Source organism: Corvus hawaiiensis, chromosome 2, assembly GCF_020740725.1.
Source record: "Corvus hawaiiensis isolate bCorHaw1 chromosome 2, bCorHaw1.pri.cur, whole genome shotgun sequence".
NCBI classification, from domain to species: Eukaryota; Metazoa; Chordata; class Aves; order Passeriformes; family Corvidae; genus Corvus; species Corvus hawaiiensis.
Window position 1 is genome coordinate 89,683,944 of NC_063214.1, and position 18,525 is coordinate 89,702,468.

Below are 18,525 nucleotides of genomic sequence, written 5' to 3' on the forward strand. Positions count from 1 at the left end.
AGGGGTTAGATAATTTTGAGCAGTCGAATTCAGAATTTTGTAATATGCAACATAAAATAGAAAACGATGCTACACAGTCTCCTATCTCACCAATTTGTGGTCAGTTAAGAGTGCCTGGATCATGTGGTATTGGAAATTTTCTTATTGGGTGTCTTGGTTTGGTCAATAGAAGGTATAATTCAATATTAATAGCAGAAAAATTGCTAAGGCCCCCTGTATCTCTAAACAGATGATGGCTGCCCTGTTACTTAATTGTTTCTCAGTTGCAGAACCCTTTTGTTTTTCCTGTGAAAAAGTTTCCGCAAATGAAAGATTTACTAAGTCTTGTTGAAGCTGTGAATGCATTTTATTACAGGAAATTGAGTCTTGATGGCTTAGTCTTTGATCAGAATATTCACTCATGTTTTCTTTACTTCAGAATGGTTGAAGTCATCGATCTTTTCTGGAGGCTTGCAAACTAGTCAGATTCATTACAGTTACAATGAGGAAAAAGATGAAGACCATTGCAGTTCACCTGGTAACACTACCCCTAATAAATCAAAACTATATGCACATCGATTAACTTTGAGTGACCATTCACAACCCTTTCTCCAAGCTATTGCGGATAATAATATTCAGGATCACACTGTGAAGGTAGGCCCTCAGTAGTTCTGTGCACAAAAAATGTTTCTGAGGGGTGATAGTGGTGGTGAAAATTCTCCACAAGTTATAGCAAAACAATTGAAAAAGTTATTTCAGAATTACTTTTTGTGAAAGGAATGGTTGAGTACTACTGATGGATAAAATGTGTATATTTCACTTGATAGCACAACAGTACATTTTTTCTTTACTATTTTTAGAATTTTTGAGTGGGAGAACTAAAAATTTGAATATTCTTACCAAAAAATTAGTAATGCTTTACTTCTCATGTCAACTTTCAGTAGCATTGAGAGATCCTGCTCACCTCCAGTTGAACTAAGAGAGAGTTTTTCCTGTCAAGCTGCAAATGTATTTTGTTTCAGTATGCTTTTGGCTTAAAATTCCTTTGGGGCTTGAGGTTCAAGTTTCACGTGATTAGAATTGTGGATGTTCTGAAAAACCCTATGGTTTACATTGATCAGTATCTTCTGTAATATCTTCAGATTTTCTAGCCCTCTGAGTTCAGCTCCTTTATGAAGAGAATCCCAAATAATCTTTGGGAATAGCGATAATGATGAATAATGATTAATGAGAAGACAACTGAAAATTGTGTTAGGTGACCTGACTATCTCATGAAGAGATAAAAGCAGAAGTAGCTTTTTTCCTTGAGCCATGTTGCTTTTTGTACAGGAAGAAGGCTGTAGCGTATTTGCAGTATTGGGTTGTAGTTGCTGTGTGTTAAATTGCACATACTCAGTGTTGTACCTCAGGAATGTTAGTTCAGATTGTGGAGATTGCTCAGCATTATTTAAATGCTGCCTTGTAGTATTTTGAGTCCTTTCATTGTATTTTAAAACTGAAGTTAAACAGAGGCTATTGTGTGTTTTCTTAGGATTTCTTGTGTCAAATAGAGCGATACTGTAAACAGTGTCACTTAACAACACCAATCACATTCCCTCCTGAGCATCCTGTGGAAGAAGTAGGACGCCTGTTACTATGCTGTCTTCTGAAGCATGAAGATTTGGGTAGGTAGGCTTGTGGTGTGTTTGTTTAGGTCAGTTTAAATTCTGCTATGGATGATTTTGGAAATGCATATTCAAAGATTGTCTTTTCCCATTAAGGTCATGTAGCACTGTCTCTTGTTCATCCTGGTACCCTTGGAGTTGACCAGGTAAAGCACAAAACCTTACCAAAATCTGTAGTGGATGTGTGCCGTGTTGTCTACCAAGCAAAATGCTCACTTATTAAGGTAAGCCCCTTAGCTGCTGATGTAAAGATAATTTTCATTTGAAGTGTTTTGTTAAAAAGCTATATATTGTTCATTTTCTTGTGTATTATACAATAATTTCATCTTTCTATGTCTTTCCTAGACCCATCAGGAACAGGGGCGTTCTTACAAGGAAGTTTGTGCTCCTGTCATTGAGCGCTTGAGATTCTTATTCAATGAGCTACGTCCTGCAGTTTGCAATGATCTCTCTATAATGTCCAAGTTTAAACTTCTTAGTTCCTTGCCCCGATGGCGAAGGGTAGCTCAGAAAATTATTAGAGAAAAAAGGAAAAAAAGAGGTAAAGCAGCATTAATGTTGTATTCTCTTTGAAACAATGAAAATCCATCTTATTTCAAGGTTTGCTGCTATTTGAGGCTCTCCTTAGATAAAGCATCAAAGCCATTTGCTTTCTGCTGCATTTTCATGAAGTTTTCTAAACCAGTGGTTGCATGTCAGATCCTACAGCAAGAACTGGAAAACAAGAGTGTCAAGGGTAGTTGAGGCGTGTTTCTTCATGTTTCAGTGGATAAAAAATGATCCTTCAGTATTAGACCCTCTGAATTTGTTTTAGTAACACTTCACTGGAAGTGACATCCTTTTTGAAATCATGTTTTATTAAAGTGTAGTCAAAAAATGGTTTAACTGGAAATAAATTAATGTGGTGAACAGACACTGAAGTGCTTTTCAAGTTTGTCCTTAAAGAGAAAAGGATATTGCTGGTAATACCAGAGTTAATTTGGTAATAGTTGGACATAGAGTCCAACTATTCACCAAGAATACATTTCCATTTTATTACAGACAGTTCTTAAGTATTCTGTGTGCTTAGGTTATCATGCAAACCTAAAAATGTGATGCTGTAAAATCTAATCAGACTGCATGAAAGAATAATACTTTTTTGTTTATAGTGCCAAAAAAATCTGAATCTGCTGATGTAGAGGAATCCAAAATTGGAAATGAAGAGAGTGATTTAGAAGAATCCTGTGTGGTACCTCACAGTCCTGTCCCTATAGATAAAAAGCCCATACCAATCAAATCACCCAAGGTAAGTTATCAGATTTTGAATCAACCTTGTGAATAAAAATAACAAGAGAAAAAAGTATGAGTTAAAGCATGATTGCAGTAGCTTGACATTAAATGTTCTGATAATGGTGTTTGGGATGTGTAATTAAGTGTGACATGTTGTTTCAGTGAAGCCTGGAATAATTTTAAAAAATAAGCTTGTACTATGCATTTAGCATATGTAAAGATACCTTTTCTAATTTTTAAATTATTGATAATCTTAGATAAAGCTTCAAAATAAAATGTTATGATGGGTTACTTCCTCTTTCTTTGAACATTAACGCATTTGAAATTTTATGTAGCAATAGTAAAAAAGATGAGTTAAATAATACTAAACTCTTTTCTGACTTTGAAAAAGTTTTTATTTCCACCACCCTAGTGTTTTAAATTTGGAAATTATTTTGCATGAAATAACTTATATTTTCAATAATTTAAAATTGTTTAAAAAGTTTTAACATGCTACCTTCTTCTTTTGCAGGATAAGTGGCAGCCAATTTTGAGTACAGTTACAGGTGTCCACAAATACAAATGGCTGAAGCAAAATGTTCAGGGCTTGTATCCACAGTCTGCCCTCCTTAACACCATTGTTGAATTTGCACTTAAAGAAGAGCCGGTGGATGTAGAAAAAATGAGAAAATGTTTATTAAAACAGGTAAAATGAATGGAAATGGGACCTTTACATAATTATGACAATTATTAGCCGTTTACATAAGTGTGACAATTTGCTTTTTTGTCTTTGACAGTTGGAAAGAGCAGAAGTTCGTCTGGAGGGAATAGATACTATTCTGAAATTGTCAGCTAAAAGTTTTTTGCTCCCATCTGTGCAGTATGCTATGTTCTGTGGATGGCAGAGGCTTATTCCAGAAGGAGCCAATATAGGGTAAAACTTCTTGTTGTTTTTGCTTCCACAATTCTTCAATAAGAAAACAGTACTTACTTTGTTGTTGTTGTTTTTCCCTGAAGGGAGCCTCTTACTGACTGCTTGAAGGATGTCGATCTGATTCCGCCATTTAACAGAATGCTGCTGGAAGTAACTTTTGGAAAGTTGTATGCATGGGCTATTCAGAATGTCCGGAACATCTTGCTAGATGCTAATGCAAAATTTAAAGAACTAGGTGAGTCTCATCTTGTTGCTGTTGTCTGTAGAGAAAACTGTTTTACGTTAATGTTGTTGCTATTTTTTTTAAAGTTCCCAATAATTGGGATGTTGAAATCTGTTCCCTTGTTTTGTATTGAGAATTACTTTGTGTGTCATTCCAGCCTTCCCACCTCGACCCCCTATTAACTCGCTTCTCAGTGTTTGAGTATGTTGCCCATTTCCCAGCAACAGGTGGTTGATTACTCATTAGTAACATTTTAGCATTAAAATACAAATTAGAATCGGTTTCTTGGAACTTCAGCTTGTAAGTTCTCAGAGCTGAGTAGGGAATAAAAAATATTTTAAACCATCAATCAAACAAATCTGTAACCTCTTCTATTGTAGCTCCCAAATGTCAGCTGACTTTGTTATTTGTATTACAATCGGACTAGGTCTGCAGCCTGTTCCTCTTCAAACAATTACTAATGAGAATCCAGCAGGACCAAGTCTTGGAACTATTCCACAAGCGCGTTTTCTGCTGGTCATGCTGAACATGTTGACGCTGCAGCATGGTGCGAATACCTTGAGCCTGCTCCTCAATTCTGGCATGCTGGCCTTGACACAAACCACACTGCGGCTGATAGGTACAGTTCTTCTTTCTTACTCAGAAGAAAGCATTTGCTTTACAAGTCTCCTGTATTTTTTTACCTGTTGGTGTACCCAAATTACAGAATTACTTTGCTGCTTAATGATAATGCTTAATGCTATTTTAGCCTGATACAAAAAACACATCTGTAAGCATGGTTGAGAAGGAGGTTAATTTGATTGCAGCTTTTTTCCAGTCATGATTTTTTTCTATTAAGTGTTTGCTTCAGCCATCCTTTGCTAAAATTTCAATTGATGTGTAGTTTTGGTGGAACTGTTACAAATAAATAAAAAATGGAAAATTTAAAATGAAAACAATAAAAACTGTCTACTCTCTAATCTCCATTTCATTTTTTCTATGTATTAAAAATGTTTTCAGTCTGCATATTTAAGCTTGAAGCTTTCTTTGTTCTGTTATAGGAAGTTCTCTGGTGTGTTTTGCTATGGTTCAAATTGCCATGGTTTTTCTCTCTTGGTTTTCTTAGATAATAGCAAACATTTGTTCCTGTAACTTGTGTTTAACTGGAGTGCACACAGAAAGTTTTTCAAAAAAATTCTGTTTGTAGAACCATTTAGCCAATTGAGTCATCATTATTAATGTCTCTTAATTGTCATTTGTTTTTTTATTCAAAATTAAGTATTTCAATTCCTGTGCATTCAAAACCATTACATCCTGGTTTTCTTAAAGGTCATTTGACTTATCACCTGTTCAGTCAGCTTTCCTGTTTCTTACTGCTTTTATATTACAAAGTTTGTGCCTGAAAGTTTACATGTGACAAAGGTACATATCAAAAACTTGTAGTTGGATTTAATTTTTTTCATATTTTTTCCTTTTTAGGACCGAGTTCTGATAATGTTGAAGAAGATATGATTGCCTCTTGTCATGGGGCTTCTGCCACGGTCCTAGAAGAGTCAAGAAAGGAAACTACACCTGTTCAGCTCCCTGTTTCTGGACCAGAGCTGGCAGCCATGATGAAAATTGGTACCAGAGTGGTGAGAGGGGTAGACTGGAAATGGGGTGATCAGGTACGACTTCTTTCATACAGATTTTGGGTGTGTTATTATCTAAAGTCCCTATTCGGTGGACTGTCTGTGAAGTTTCTGGTCAATCAAGGGAATTTTACATTCCAAAAATGTTGAATTAAGGGTATGGGAATTTAACAGAAAATAAATGTTGCGTTCCAGTCAATCTTCAGAGATCATAGGGGGGGCTGGTTGCAGCTGGGCTTAATTTCTTATTGTAGCCCAGTTTAACATTGTAAGTCTTGTTGAGTTTGGAGGAGAACTTGCACAAGCACAGAGGCACAAATAGTGTGGTTATTTGAAGCACCAGAAAAGCAGGCTCAGGACTGCTGGTGATGATTGCACTAATTACTGGGTGTTAGTATGTGTTGTGACAGAAAGTATAGTAAGAGATCTAATAGCACTATACATACACATATATACATATATATGTGTATATATATACATGCACACACACATATATATATAGGTGTGTATGTAAATTAATACTGCCAGGTGTGCTGTTGGAGATGCAAAGCTTACATAAAGGCTTCTCTTTGGGAAAAGAAGAGAGATATAGTCTGTGAATAGATCTTGAGCAGACAGAGTTTTCCCCTTCCAGCCGTTTCTGCCCCTGAAGCCACTATTTTATACTATAAATTTTGGCCTGTTCCAGTGGGATGGAACAATCATGTTATAGGTGAGGTTTGGTGACTTTGGCCATACGTGCATTATTACACATCCTATGTTTTCCTTCATCTGCTTCCTGAGGGGTGCCTAAGTTAATATGTTAGTGGGGCTTAATGAGGGTATTGGTTACCTTTTGTCAGAATTTACAGTTGATGAAAGAGGTGGAATCAACACTTTGGTCCTCCTCCATGTGCTGAGGCAGCAGTAGGGGCTGTCTGATCTTCATCAGAGGGTCTTTGTATGCATTCTTATCTCCTGAATAAACTGGATTTATAACAAGGCTTGTTTTTCACAGTGAAGGGAGTGTGGCTGTTGGCTCACACAGAGGCCCAGGTGCCCTTCTGTGCCTCACTGAAACGACATCGGTGCATGAGAGCTCTACTTCGCTCCAGACATCACTCAGTTGTGCTGGAGCCAGGTGCAAGATAAGCAAGAGGCCCAGCTCCTGTTTTTCACAACCAGCTTTATCAATCCTTCACTGTCTTACAGCAATGCTGTGCAATTCTGACTATTTACCACGAAAGACTTGGAGAATTAACATAAAATATATTAATTATTTCTTTAGCTTTATTTTTGGAGATGTTTAAAATTCTCTTTTAGTGAGACTGTGGTAATTTACCATTTAACAGGAAATTGGATAATTCATTTTCTACAATATTATACATTTCCAGTTATGTAGGACATAACTGCTACTTATGTAAGACATAGTAAAAGAGATCTAGCCATGAATGTCTAAATATGCAGCTTACTGGGGTGATTCTTTTGAAAATTGTGAAATGCTCTCTAACTTTATGCTTGATTTTTGAAACATTGTTGAATGTCTACTACGTATCATTAGGTTAGCAGCAAAAAAGAGCAGTTGCATTTTTATTTTATGAACTTCGGGTATGAATTAGTGTTGTTGATTGTGTCACTTGAACCTCTCTCTTCTGTCAGGATGGACCCACACCAGGTTTGGGTCGTGTGATTGGAGAACTGGGAGAAGATGGCTGGATTAGAGTGCAGTGGGACACTGGAAGTACAAATTCTTACAGAATGGGAAAGGAGGGAAAATATGATCTCAAACTAGCTGAGCCACCACCTGCAACGCAGCCCACAACAGAGGATTCAGACACTGAGGATGATTCTGGTAAAAAAAAAAAAAATTCATAAAAGTGGAGGCACAGTTTTAGTTGAATTTTAAAGTTGGTATCTTGTAATATAAAACAGTTTCTTTTACAGGAACAAGTGCCTCATCAAAGAAGAGTCATTTAATAGGTGTTCACTTCTGACCAGAATCTTTCTTAATACAACTTTAGAATGAGAAAGGAAGATAGACAAGATGGTGTCACATTTGTTGTGTATTCATGGATCAGAGAAAACAGTATTATTCAGTTGAAATAGTTTCATTTACAGATACCAAGAGGTATACATTTTAACAGGTGTTAATACCACCCTGAAGTGGGATTTTTATATGGCCTAATTATACATTGAGTCCGAGTGCTTCCCTATTCTTGGCAACAGCTGTGTACTGCTAGAGAAAAACTTGAAAGTATATGTGCAAAATACCTGGTTTATATTTTGCTCTTGGAGTTGGAAATAAGGAATCTTCTTAGTGTCAGGTCATCTCCGAGAAAATATTTTTAACGAATTGTTCACATCATGTTTGTCTCAGAACCTCTGTGAAATAAAATAACTCGGTATTAATGTATTCCTTTGCCTTTTGTGTCTTCCTTCAGAAGGAGAACAAGTTGAAAGGAATCTCCACCCTACTTCCATGATGCTGACAAGTACTGTGAACCTGTTGCAGACACTGTGTCTCTCTGCTGGTGTCCATGCTGAAGTCATGCAAAGTGATGCTACTCGGACTTTGTGTGGTCTACTCCGTATGCTTGTGGAGAGTGGAACAATAGATAAATCAGGTATATTACATAGAAGCAGTCTGACTGAGCTGTGTGCTTCTGTTTTGTGCTTTGTTGTCTTGTGAGTTTGTAAATACTTTGTTAGTAGTTTTTAATCCTTTTAAGGGCAAAGGCTAGAATATGCATTTTCAGAGCTTTTAAAACCTTGTTTTTTAAAGGCAATAGAAGTGATCCTGTGCATTCTTAGAACGTGAACAGTAAAAGGAGAAGAAATGCATGAGATGTGAATTGTTGACTTAGACAATTAATTTATTAGCAGCCTTTTTGTGTTTGGCAACAACAGTATGACTGGGTGTGTCATACTCCTTTTTGTAGCTTTTTTGTAATTTTCAGAAGTAATGCTGTTAAATACTTTGAAATGAGGAAACAGTGTAATGATAAGAATTGTTTTAAAGGCATATTTAATAAAATTCATTACAAGCTCTAAAATTGAAATTAATAGTTCATGTAAAGACAGTGAAATAGATCAGTGTTCTGATTTGTCCAAAAAAGTCCCATGTAGTATATAGAGAACTATGTAGCTGGTGGAAAAGTCAACTGTTACATGTATATGTCTTTTTGTTTTTAGCTTCCTTGCCAAATAAATTAGTTTATAAAGAACAGCATAGGAGTTGGTGCACGTTGGGATTCATTCGAAGCATAGCACTCATGCCTCAGATGTGCAGCACTCTTAGTACATCTCAGTGGATAACTTTGCTAATGAAAATTGTTGAGGGACATGAATCTTTCACTGCTGCTTCACTACAGAGACAGGTAATGTGTGTATTTCCAAATTACTTCAATAGGCAATAAAATTAATAGACTTCAATTTCTTAAAGAAAAAAGTGTATTTTACAAAACAGCTGGGAAATGTCCATAAATCACCTTTTAGTTAGCTGGAAAAAAGATAACATTTTCTTTATATTTAGGATTTACTGTTTTAAATATGCATCTCTTGAATTTTCAGCCTTCAGGGTACTATAGACTCCCTTGTTCTGTTGAAAGAAAGGTCAGAACAGTGTTCCAAAAATGTGCTCCAGAAACTCCCATTAAATGTTTCCTATAAGTTGAATAAATGAAAGAATAACAAGTAAATGGTTAGGAAAAAGTCAAATTTCATTTATAGTTACTGAATTATGTATTGTCTACTGTCCCTCCTTCCATAGGAAACTGTTAATATTATTTTAATTACGGTCTCTAAAGAAGCTACATCTTTGCATCTTGTTTTGGTATCGTGTTTCCCTTGTCATCTTTCCCCTTTTCTTATTTCTTCCTTTAATTTTTTTCTTTTTTTTTTTTCTTCTTTTTCCATTCCTTAGCGTCTTGGTAGTGCTGTTTTCATGAGACTGAAAAGCAACTTTATTATAGAATAACTGCCAAATTTTAAGGCTTGGGGGTCAAAAGATCATCTTACTCTTTTCTTTGATAAGCCATTAGCATTTTTTAACTAAAGCCTTGTATCATAAAGGCCTGTTCGTTTTTGTGTGATCTTCCAGTAAATTCTTGTCAGTGTTTTTAGTATGTTGAGACTTCTGTCATCATCCAGGACTTAGTGCAGCAGAGTCATCTGTGCTGTTCAGGGAATACTCGAGAGAAGTGACCATTCCTCATGTACCAGCACCTAACTTAAGAACAACAAAAAGATGAGACCTTGAAGTTCTATAAAGACATGCTATTGACAGAAGTTTGCAAGAGAAGAGTTGTCTTTGCTGTTAGTCACTTCTATTGGTCTTCCGGGTAGAAGATGAGGAAGCTCAAAACCTGGAATGCTCCTACTCAAAATATGCAACCCTCTCTGCTCTTTCATACTACAGTGCTGCACCTTCCCCTGTTCCTTGTCAGTCCTGCACTGAGTGTCTGGGTTCAGAGATGCCAGCCTGTTCCTTCTGTGTTGGAGGCCCTGGTTTCACAGTGGCTGCTTTTGAGTGTCGCTGTGGCTGCTGTTGCCTACCTTCCACCATTCAGCTTTATATCTCATGAATTTTAACTGTTACAGCTTCTTTGCAGAACACTTGGAAACTTTCATTCCAAAATACATCTTAGTACTAATTTCTGAGTCTGCAAGCTGAACAAACTTTCCCATTCTGTATTCTTATTTTTCCTATTTGTTTTAGTCATTTGCATTGTTTCTCTGTGTGTCTGTGTCTCATGTCCTAAGTATTGAAGAGATTGGGTTCATTAATATAATGTGCCAGTAAAATTGTTACTGACTCTGAACCGTCACAACTTCTTTTAAAATATCCCTTAGCAAAGTGAAGATCAGTAGCTCTGTAATTTCCACAGCCAGAAAGAAATCAGCATTGTAGAAAGAACTACAAAAGAAAGCTAACTTTAAAAATGTCATTCTTCTGTACTAAATATGTTACAGAGTTTCTTTAGTATTTGTTGACATAGACTAGAATAACACTGATTTTGTTCTCTTTTTAGATCCTTGCTGTGCATTTACTGAAAGCAGTACTTCCATCCTGGGATAAAAATGAAAGGTCAAGAGACATGAAATTTCTTGTGGAAAAACTGTTTGGATTTTTAGGGAGCCTGCTTAGTACTTGTTCTTCAGATATCCCACTGCTCAGAGGTAGAGGAATTTTCCCTCAGTGGCTTATTTTTATGTATGGGAGATGTGTGCATTAAACTCACAGCTGTTGTGCCACTGCTTTGTCTTTCCAGAATCTACTCTGAGGAGGAGAAAGGCCAGGCCCCAAGCATCTCTCACTGCCACTCATAGTAGTACTTTAGCAGAAGAGATAGTGGCACTGCTGAGGACGCTGCATTCGCTCAGCCAGTGGAATGGACTCATAAACAAGTACATCAACTCTCAGCTAACCTCCATCACCCACATCTTTGCAGGAAAACAGTCAGAAGGGGTAGTTTCCACGTTTTAAAATAAGCTCATTTTTATAGCAATATTTATTTTGAAATTATAAATGCTAAATCTTTGTAAACAATATTAAGCTTAATATTGAAACCATTTTTCTATTTTTATATGTATTTGTATTGTAATTTTTAAGTTGAAATATGTGTGATTAACTTTGTATTTTAAAGCAGATAGAAGTGTGTGTTTTCTCCCTACAGTTAAATTTTATTGTTCATTGTTAGGCTGTGTTGGATGACTACTTCCCTGACACTGAGAATCCAGAGGTGGGAGCTCTGATGGCAGTCTTGGCGGTGATTGGTGGCATAGACAGTCGCTTGAGACTGGGTGGGCAAGTAGTTCATGATGAATTTGGAGAAGGCACAGTGACACGCATCACCCCAAAAGGGAAAATCACTGTGCAGTTCTACGACATGCGAACATGTAGAGTGTGCCCTCTGAATCAACTGAAACCAGTAAGTTTGGTTTATTAAGGCTTTAATACTGGCAAGGTTTGAAACTCTAGTATGGGCCAAAGAAAATACTTGCTCTTCACTGGCTAAATACATTGCCATTCAACACATACAATGCTCTGAATGCACATCTAAGATGGTCCTCATGCAAACCTTTGTAGGACCTTTAAATTCCATCCTTATTTGCAGAGGAGGTGAAAGGAAGAGGGACTTAAGCTGAAGCAAAATCCCAAGTCATTGTAATGTGATGTATAGCTCTTAGATAAGAGGAGCTTTCTGTTTAACTTGATTTGCTAACTAATGTAGAAAGTCTTGGGTATTTTCAGCTGAATCTTGATTTGGTTGATACGACTTTAGTGAAAGCACAGGCCAAGTGCTTAGTCTGCTTCAGAGACTGGAGTTCTTTCTTGTTCTGACTCTCCTGCTTTTTCACCAAGTAGACCTGCAATTGTGTGGTACAAATACAGGCTTAAGAGCTGTGTAGGGAATAGAAATCCTCTCTAGTTGTTCCTGGTCAAGAGCAGTAAGATGAATGCTACTTTTCCTCTTCTGCAGTTAAGAACCATTGAAACTTTTTAATGATTTTGTGAGATTTTAGGAAAATGCTTACCTGTTTTTTTTTGTTTGTTTGTTTGTTTGTCTGGTTCTTCCCCCACTGTCTAGCTTCCAGTTGTGGCTTTTAATGTGAACAACTTGCCTTTCACTGAACCTATGCTATCCACTTGGGCTCAACTAGTAAATCTGGCTGGAAGTAAAATAGAAAAACAAAGAATGAAGTCTCCCAATCAAGGTCTTTCAGGTACAGTTGGGGGCTTTTTGCTGTTTGTTTTCTTTGGAAGTAGATGGATATGCTCTGGGAAAAATGCTGGTAACAGCAAACATACATAAGGAAAAGGGTCACCAGAACCTTACATGCTTTCTTATTCAACATTGAGTAATAGACACTCAAGAGACAAGTTTAGCTAGGAGGGGAATTGCTCTGCACTGTAAGTGAAATATGTTTAACTTTGATGGGAAAATGTAAATAAGGTTTGGGGCTGATCTCACTGTATTGAGTTGTTTAAAATACTGGATCTGAATAACATCTTAACTGCACTTACTGTGTTATAAATCAGCTGTATGATTGTCCAGGGTGTGAAAAGTAGGAAGGCAGTATTTTTGATATCATGGGTCATACAATGTGTGTGGACTTTTGGTCCGTGTGCTGTTTAAACTGACTTACACTGTCAGTACACAGTGAGTTAAGATGTAAACTGATGTTTGGGCTGAGGTTGTGTGAATGATAATCTTCTCTAATACAAGAGATTTCTAGCACTAATGGCTCTTTAATATTTCTGATAGGTCAAGTTGATCTGGATCTACTGCGGTGCCAGCAGTTAAAGCTGTACATACTAAAAGCAGGACGAGCTCTGCTTTCTCACCAAGATACACTAAGGCAGATCTTATCTCAGCCAGCTGTTCAGGAGTGTGCATTAAATCCTGCAGGTATTCTGAAATGCAACCTGACTGTGCTGCTATCTGTTTAGATGGTAGATAGAGTATGTGACTATAACCCTTGCTAGTGGCAGTTGCACAGTAGAAATTCAGTTTGCCCTCTAAAGACTAAAAATTAAAATTCATTAATATTTTAAGCTTCTGTTTTAAAAAGATTTTGACTTTTTAGCTTAAGTTTTGAAAACGAAGTACGTCAAGTGTTTGAAGCTGAAAATAGTGGAGTTCACTAAATTTGTAGGTCTTCTATAGTTAGTAAGCTTTGTAAGTAATTTTAAAATACTTCATAGTTTTTGCAGTGGTTTTATTTTTCTGTTTCAAAAGTTAAAATTGGCTATTGATTTTAATTCAAATGTCTTGCTGTTTCCAGTGAAACAAGTATAGAAATATAATTTCTTAAGCACAATATTAAAGGAGTTTAAGGAGTTGTAGTTCTAACAGTTTGAATTATTTATTCCACATGCATTCTACTATAAAAATAAATACAGTAGCTGTGTCAGCTTTCAGGATAACTATCAATGCCTTTGGAGTATGTATTAATTCCTTGGGTATTTGTGAAGCATGAAATATCTTTAAGTATAGTAATATATTTGTCTTATATGGATATTTCTGTGGGATATTTTGTCAATTGCCAGATTTTAAGTCAACAGAATCTACAGGGTTTTACTCCTTACCATAATTTTTAAGGGGGGAAAAAACCCTCTAACACTTTTTTTTTTTAACCAGAACAGCATATGTATGCGAGGACTATTAGCCATTTTATTATTGTTTAAATGTTACTGTGACTATCACACATTTTTGTGTGATAGTCACAGTAAAGATTTAGGAAACATGAATGTTTATGCCAAGAGGAATACAAAATTAAATATGAAAGGTTCAGAATTGTGAGCAAGTTGATTCAATAAAAGTATCCTGTTTTGAAGGGACAATGAATAAGGAGCCCTTCCCAAGGGGTGTATTATAGGGGAAATGACTCAATCCAGAATGCATGCACCATGGTTCTGGTATCACTGAAACTGTTGGTTGTCTATATCAAGTGGTTTATCCTGGAAGTACCTCTTACTAATAGTCTTACTGGGAATAAGGTGGACTCAAAAGACACTTGTGCAGATTCACTGTCCACTGTGTAGTTTCTGTTTGATGTGTCTTAGGTGTATTTTAGTAAATTTATTGTTTATCTATAAATTTCTTACTTGCATTTTTTGTATGGAGATTGTGGTACATATGGCTTAATCTTAAATGCATTGTATATCTGGTGAAGAAGTACGTGAAAAATCATGTTTGACCAACCAGTAAGCCCTAGAATAAGTCTCCTGATTGACTTGTGTTATGTGGTTTTGTTTAAAATAATGTTTTTGCTTTAAGAGGATGGAGCAGTTGCCTCTCCCGACATAGGAGACATGTCTCCTGAAGGACCTCAGCCTCCCATGATCCTTTTGCAGCAACTTTTGTCAGCTGCTACACAACCATCACCTGTGAAAGCCATATTTGACAAACAGGAGCTTGAGGTAGAGTCTTGTGTTTTCTGCTAAGTAACCTAAGAAATAACTCCTTATAATTCACATTCCCGTTGAAATTTACTAAACGATAGGTTTAAAAAAGAAGTGACACTGAACTCTTTTTGGCAAATAACATTTAATTTCGTTCATGCATGTATGCACACACAAACATACTAAATATGCTTGTTTTGCTTGCACTGATTTATTTGTTCTCCTTTAGGCTGCTGCTTTGGCAGTGTGCCAGTATCTGGCTGTAGAGTCTACACATCCTTCAACTCCGCTGTTTGAAGACTGCAGCTCCAGTGAAGCTGCAACACCCATCACAGTGCAACATATCCGACCCACAAAAGTGAAGAAACGCAAGCAGTCTCCAATTCCGCCCCTCCCCATTGTAGTTCAACTTATGGAAATGGGATTTCCTAGGAAAAACATAGAGTTTGCACTAAAATCTCTGTCGGGAGCCTCTGGAAGTGCTTCTGGATTACCAGGTATTTTATTTAGTAAAATTAATGATATTAGAAGGAGAAGAAAAGTTGCAAGCTGATTAAAACAGTACTTATGAGGGAGCAGTTGTTACCCTCTTTTTGGATACAATCTTAAGAATGCCAGGGAATCCCTTGGAGACAAACTTGAGTTTGTTTTCTGTGTTAGGAGTGGAAGCCTTAGTTGGCTGGTTGTTGGATCACCCCGATGTTCAAATTACGGATCTCTCTGATGCTGATACTATCTCCGATGAATACTCAGATGAGGAAATAGCAGAAGAAGTGGAAGAAGCTGAAGCTGCTTGTCCTGTTGTAAGTATTAATGTAATAAACCTAAATTATCCTAGCTGGCTGCAAATTTTGTAATTCTTCCCATTTTGCGAAAGTGGCAAGAGTACAAGGACAATCTGCTGCCCCAAGCTTTCAAATCAGTAACAAGGATCATGTTTGCCCTGCGATTTTAAGACACGACATAAAACAACTGAGAATAATCCCTAAATACTTTATGTATGAGTTAGTACAGGGGAGAGTAGAGTGCAGGTAGATGTTTCACTGGTGGTAGCTCAAAGTATCCCTGGTACATGCTTTTAGTTTCTTCAAAAGTAGTTGATGTTACAATGTAATATGGTAAAGGAGTTCCCCCTTTTCCTTTCCCTTGGTCTGAAAAACAAATGTGTGTTACTTACAGGGAAGGACTTAAGAACTAGTGGATAAATGGCAAAAAAGTCTGTTAAATAGCCTAGCCTTTTCCTTATAAAAACTTTTTCCACTTACTAGTGATAAAATTACTGTTACAGTGCCTATTGAGTGTGATAGCTTTAATGTGAATTTATATTAGGCTTCTGTTGACTTTCAGGAACTATTTCATAAAGGACTTTTCAATAAAATTAAATGGATTTCATATTTCTGTTTATTCTTGTAGGACTTTACGTTGTGCTTTCTTGCACATGTGGGATTTTGTAATTGAAATTAATGCATTGTATTTTGAAGGAAATTAACAGCTTTTGGTATCTTTATCAGTATTGCAGTGAGAAACTGCTATAGATTGCCTTCAGTGAAAAAAATGTTTAATACTCAGAACAGAACAAAGTTTTCTGAAAATTTTCCTTACATCTGGAATGCAGTAGTTCTCTTAAAAAAATTAAGCTAATCAAATCTTGAAAGGAAAATTTTTTAGTAACTATAATTTAATTTTTTAGCTTGTTTTTTCCAAAGGAGTGCTTTAAATCTCATTGTACTATATAAAAAATAGTTAGTATGATTCAGGTTAGAGATTACCATTCACCACTGGTTTTTTTGATTTTTTTTTTTTTTTTTCCCTCTCCCAACGAATGTTCTAAGAACTGGAACGTGAGTGTGTATCTGCAAGGCTAAGTAGAGTACTGATAAATCTTCTCTGTTCTGATTCTCCTTGGCAATCAGTTTTCATAAAAGCAACTTGCAGCTTCTTTCAGACATGTTGAAAATTTGCATCCACATTCTTCGATAAGTAATTTTGGAAAGTAAATTTTAATTTAAAATCAAGTAGATCGTAAATGTTATCCTTGTGGTGAGTTGAGCCTGTTGAAGTTTTTTCCCATTTTGGCATGCAGCTGGGATATTTTATGGGTTTATTTTTGCTGGGTTATCTTCAGTCTTTGCCAACAATTTTATTTATCTGAATTGAAAATGAATTTTGTAATTGTTTCATATTTATTTTGGACTTTTTTCCAGTCAAGTGGTGCTGTTGTAACAGAGAGCCAGACCTATAAGAAACGAGCTGATTTCTTAAGCAATGATGACTATGCTGTGTATGTTAGGGAGAATATTCAGGTAAGTATGATGATCAAAAGCTGCATAAAAACTGCTTTCCTTTTGGTATGAAAGCCTTTACAGAGCTATTGCATTCTCTTGTCCTTTTTTCCCTAGGTGGGGATGATGGTTAGGTGCTGCAGAACCTATGAGGAGGTTTGTGAAGGAGATGTAGGCAAAGTTATTAAACTGGATCGAGATGGATTGCATGACCTGAACGTGCAGTGTGATTGGCAACAAAAGGGTGGTACTTACTGGGTCAGATATATCCATGTTGAGCTTTTAGGTGAGTTCACTTCTGACTGCTTTTTAACTAAAAAAGTGAATGGTCGACTCTAAGGGAGATTTATTTTTGGAGGGGGAAACCCCGCTCACTATACATTTATTTTTGCATCTGCTAGGATTCCCACCACAGAGTTCTGCCTCGCATATCAAGATAGGTGACAAAGTGCGTGTGAAAAGCTCTGTCACCACACCCAAATACAAATGGGGATCAGTTACTCACCGAAGTGTGGGCATCGTCAAAGGTAATGTATATTCAAAATGGTGCATGAGGAGGTAATAAAAACCACTCAGACTTTCTTGTAGACACATTTAAAAATCACACTGTTTTGTGGAATGCTTTATGATGATCGACAATCTAGAACGCATTTGAAGTCTGTGGCGAATTTATAGACGTGTACTCTGTGGCAGCCCATTTTGTTAGCATGTCCATCTGCTTTTGAGCCACTTCATTCACATGATGCCTTATCAGGCCTCCTAGACACAGAGACTGGACAGGAGTAAGAGAACAAAATAGGTATTTATTTGAAAGGCCTTCAAAGGTACACCCTGGGAGCCGCAGGCTATTGCCAAAAATGGACCCCAAGATGGACGACAGGTCACGAGTTCTTCACACCTTTATAGGTTTGGTTCATTTGCATAGCAGGGTTAATTCTCCCGTTAAAGCTTCAGTTAAATGATGTAATTTCCCCTCTGCTTGCCCCCCTTAGAAGCTCTTTGGATTATACTTTTTGGGCCTAGGATGGGTTGGGTGACCTTGGAGAGCAGGCCCAGAGAGGCTTTGTTATGTCTGCCTAGCACGAGTGAGCAGAAAGTAGCAAGCTACAAGAAACCTCAGAGTTACATTCTAAGCAGTACAGAATTTGAAAAAATACAAAAGTTAAAACCTAGGCATCACGCATACAGTAAAAGTCTTTAAGCATCTGTGCAGCTTCCTGTTGTAGTTTTCTTTTACACTTTGGATGAACCACGAATGGTTTTCCTTTAAGAAGTAATTCTAATTTGAAGGCTTCATAAGGAAGTGAGGAGGAAGTGAGATGCACTAGTGTCAGGCTGTAAGGGATGGTATTGAACAAATCTGTGGGACAAAGGTTCTTTGAAGAGGTACAGATTTTGGTCATACTGTATTTGTGCTTAGAAGTATGTCCTTGCTTGGAACCATTTCTAAAAAAATAAAGAAAAAATCAGAGTAGAGGAATTCAAATGGAATACTACTCTAAGCAGTTTCATCAGCTTCATTTTATAGAGATTTGCAACACCTTGTATTTTCTCCATGTTTTTGTCACAGCATTTAGTGCCAATGGAAAAGATGTTATTGTAGACTTTCCTCAACAATCACATTGGACTGGCTTGTTGTCAGAAATGGAATTGGTCCCCAGCATTCATCCTGGAGTCACGTAAGCGATGATTTACTTT

General features: G+C 36.8%; 1 protein-coding gene across 4 annotated transcripts in view; it reads left to right on the top strand.

Moving 5' to 3' along the window:
• The window catches only part of HERC2 (HECT and RLD domain containing E3 ubiquitin protein ligase 2), a 104,969-nt gene that overhangs the window by 44,437 nt on the left and 42,007 nt on the right, over positions 1-18,525 (top strand). For all 4 annotated transcript variants that reach the window (XM_048324842.1, XM_048324832.1, XM_048324848.1 and 1 more), the window contains exons 27-51: positions 419-633; positions 1,511-1,643; positions 1,740-1,867; positions 1,989-2,184; positions 2,792-2,928; positions 3,424-3,597; positions 3,689-3,825; positions 3,909-4,060; positions 4,476-4,667; positions 5,507-5,694; positions 7,297-7,489; positions 8,079-8,261; positions 8,830-9,014; positions 10,668-10,815; positions 10,908-11,104; positions 11,337-11,567; positions 12,228-12,363; positions 12,906-13,049; positions 14,421-14,563; positions 14,775-15,042; positions 15,206-15,348; positions 16,750-16,848; positions 16,945-17,113; positions 17,229-17,354; positions 18,398-18,506. In XM_048324842.1, the coding sequence (XP_048180799.1) occupies positions 419-633; positions 1,511-1,643; positions 1,740-1,867; positions 1,989-2,184; positions 2,792-2,928; positions 3,424-3,597; positions 3,689-3,825; positions 3,909-4,060; positions 4,476-4,667; positions 5,507-5,694; positions 7,297-7,489; positions 8,079-8,261; positions 8,830-9,014; positions 10,668-10,815; positions 10,908-11,104; positions 11,337-11,567; positions 12,228-12,363; positions 12,906-13,049; positions 14,421-14,563; positions 14,775-15,042; positions 15,206-15,348; positions 16,750-16,848; positions 16,945-17,113; positions 17,229-17,354; positions 18,398-18,506 (4,126 nt within the window). The remainder of the gene's footprint in view (positions 1-418; positions 634-1,510; positions 1,644-1,739; positions 1,868-1,988; positions 2,185-2,791; positions 2,929-3,423; positions 3,598-3,688; positions 3,826-3,908; positions 4,061-4,475; positions 4,668-5,506; positions 5,695-7,296; positions 7,490-8,078; positions 8,262-8,829; positions 9,015-10,667; positions 10,816-10,907; positions 11,105-11,336; positions 11,568-12,227; positions 12,364-12,905; positions 13,050-14,420; positions 14,564-14,774; positions 15,043-15,205; positions 15,349-16,749; positions 16,849-16,944; positions 17,114-17,228; positions 17,355-18,397; positions 18,507-18,525) is intronic.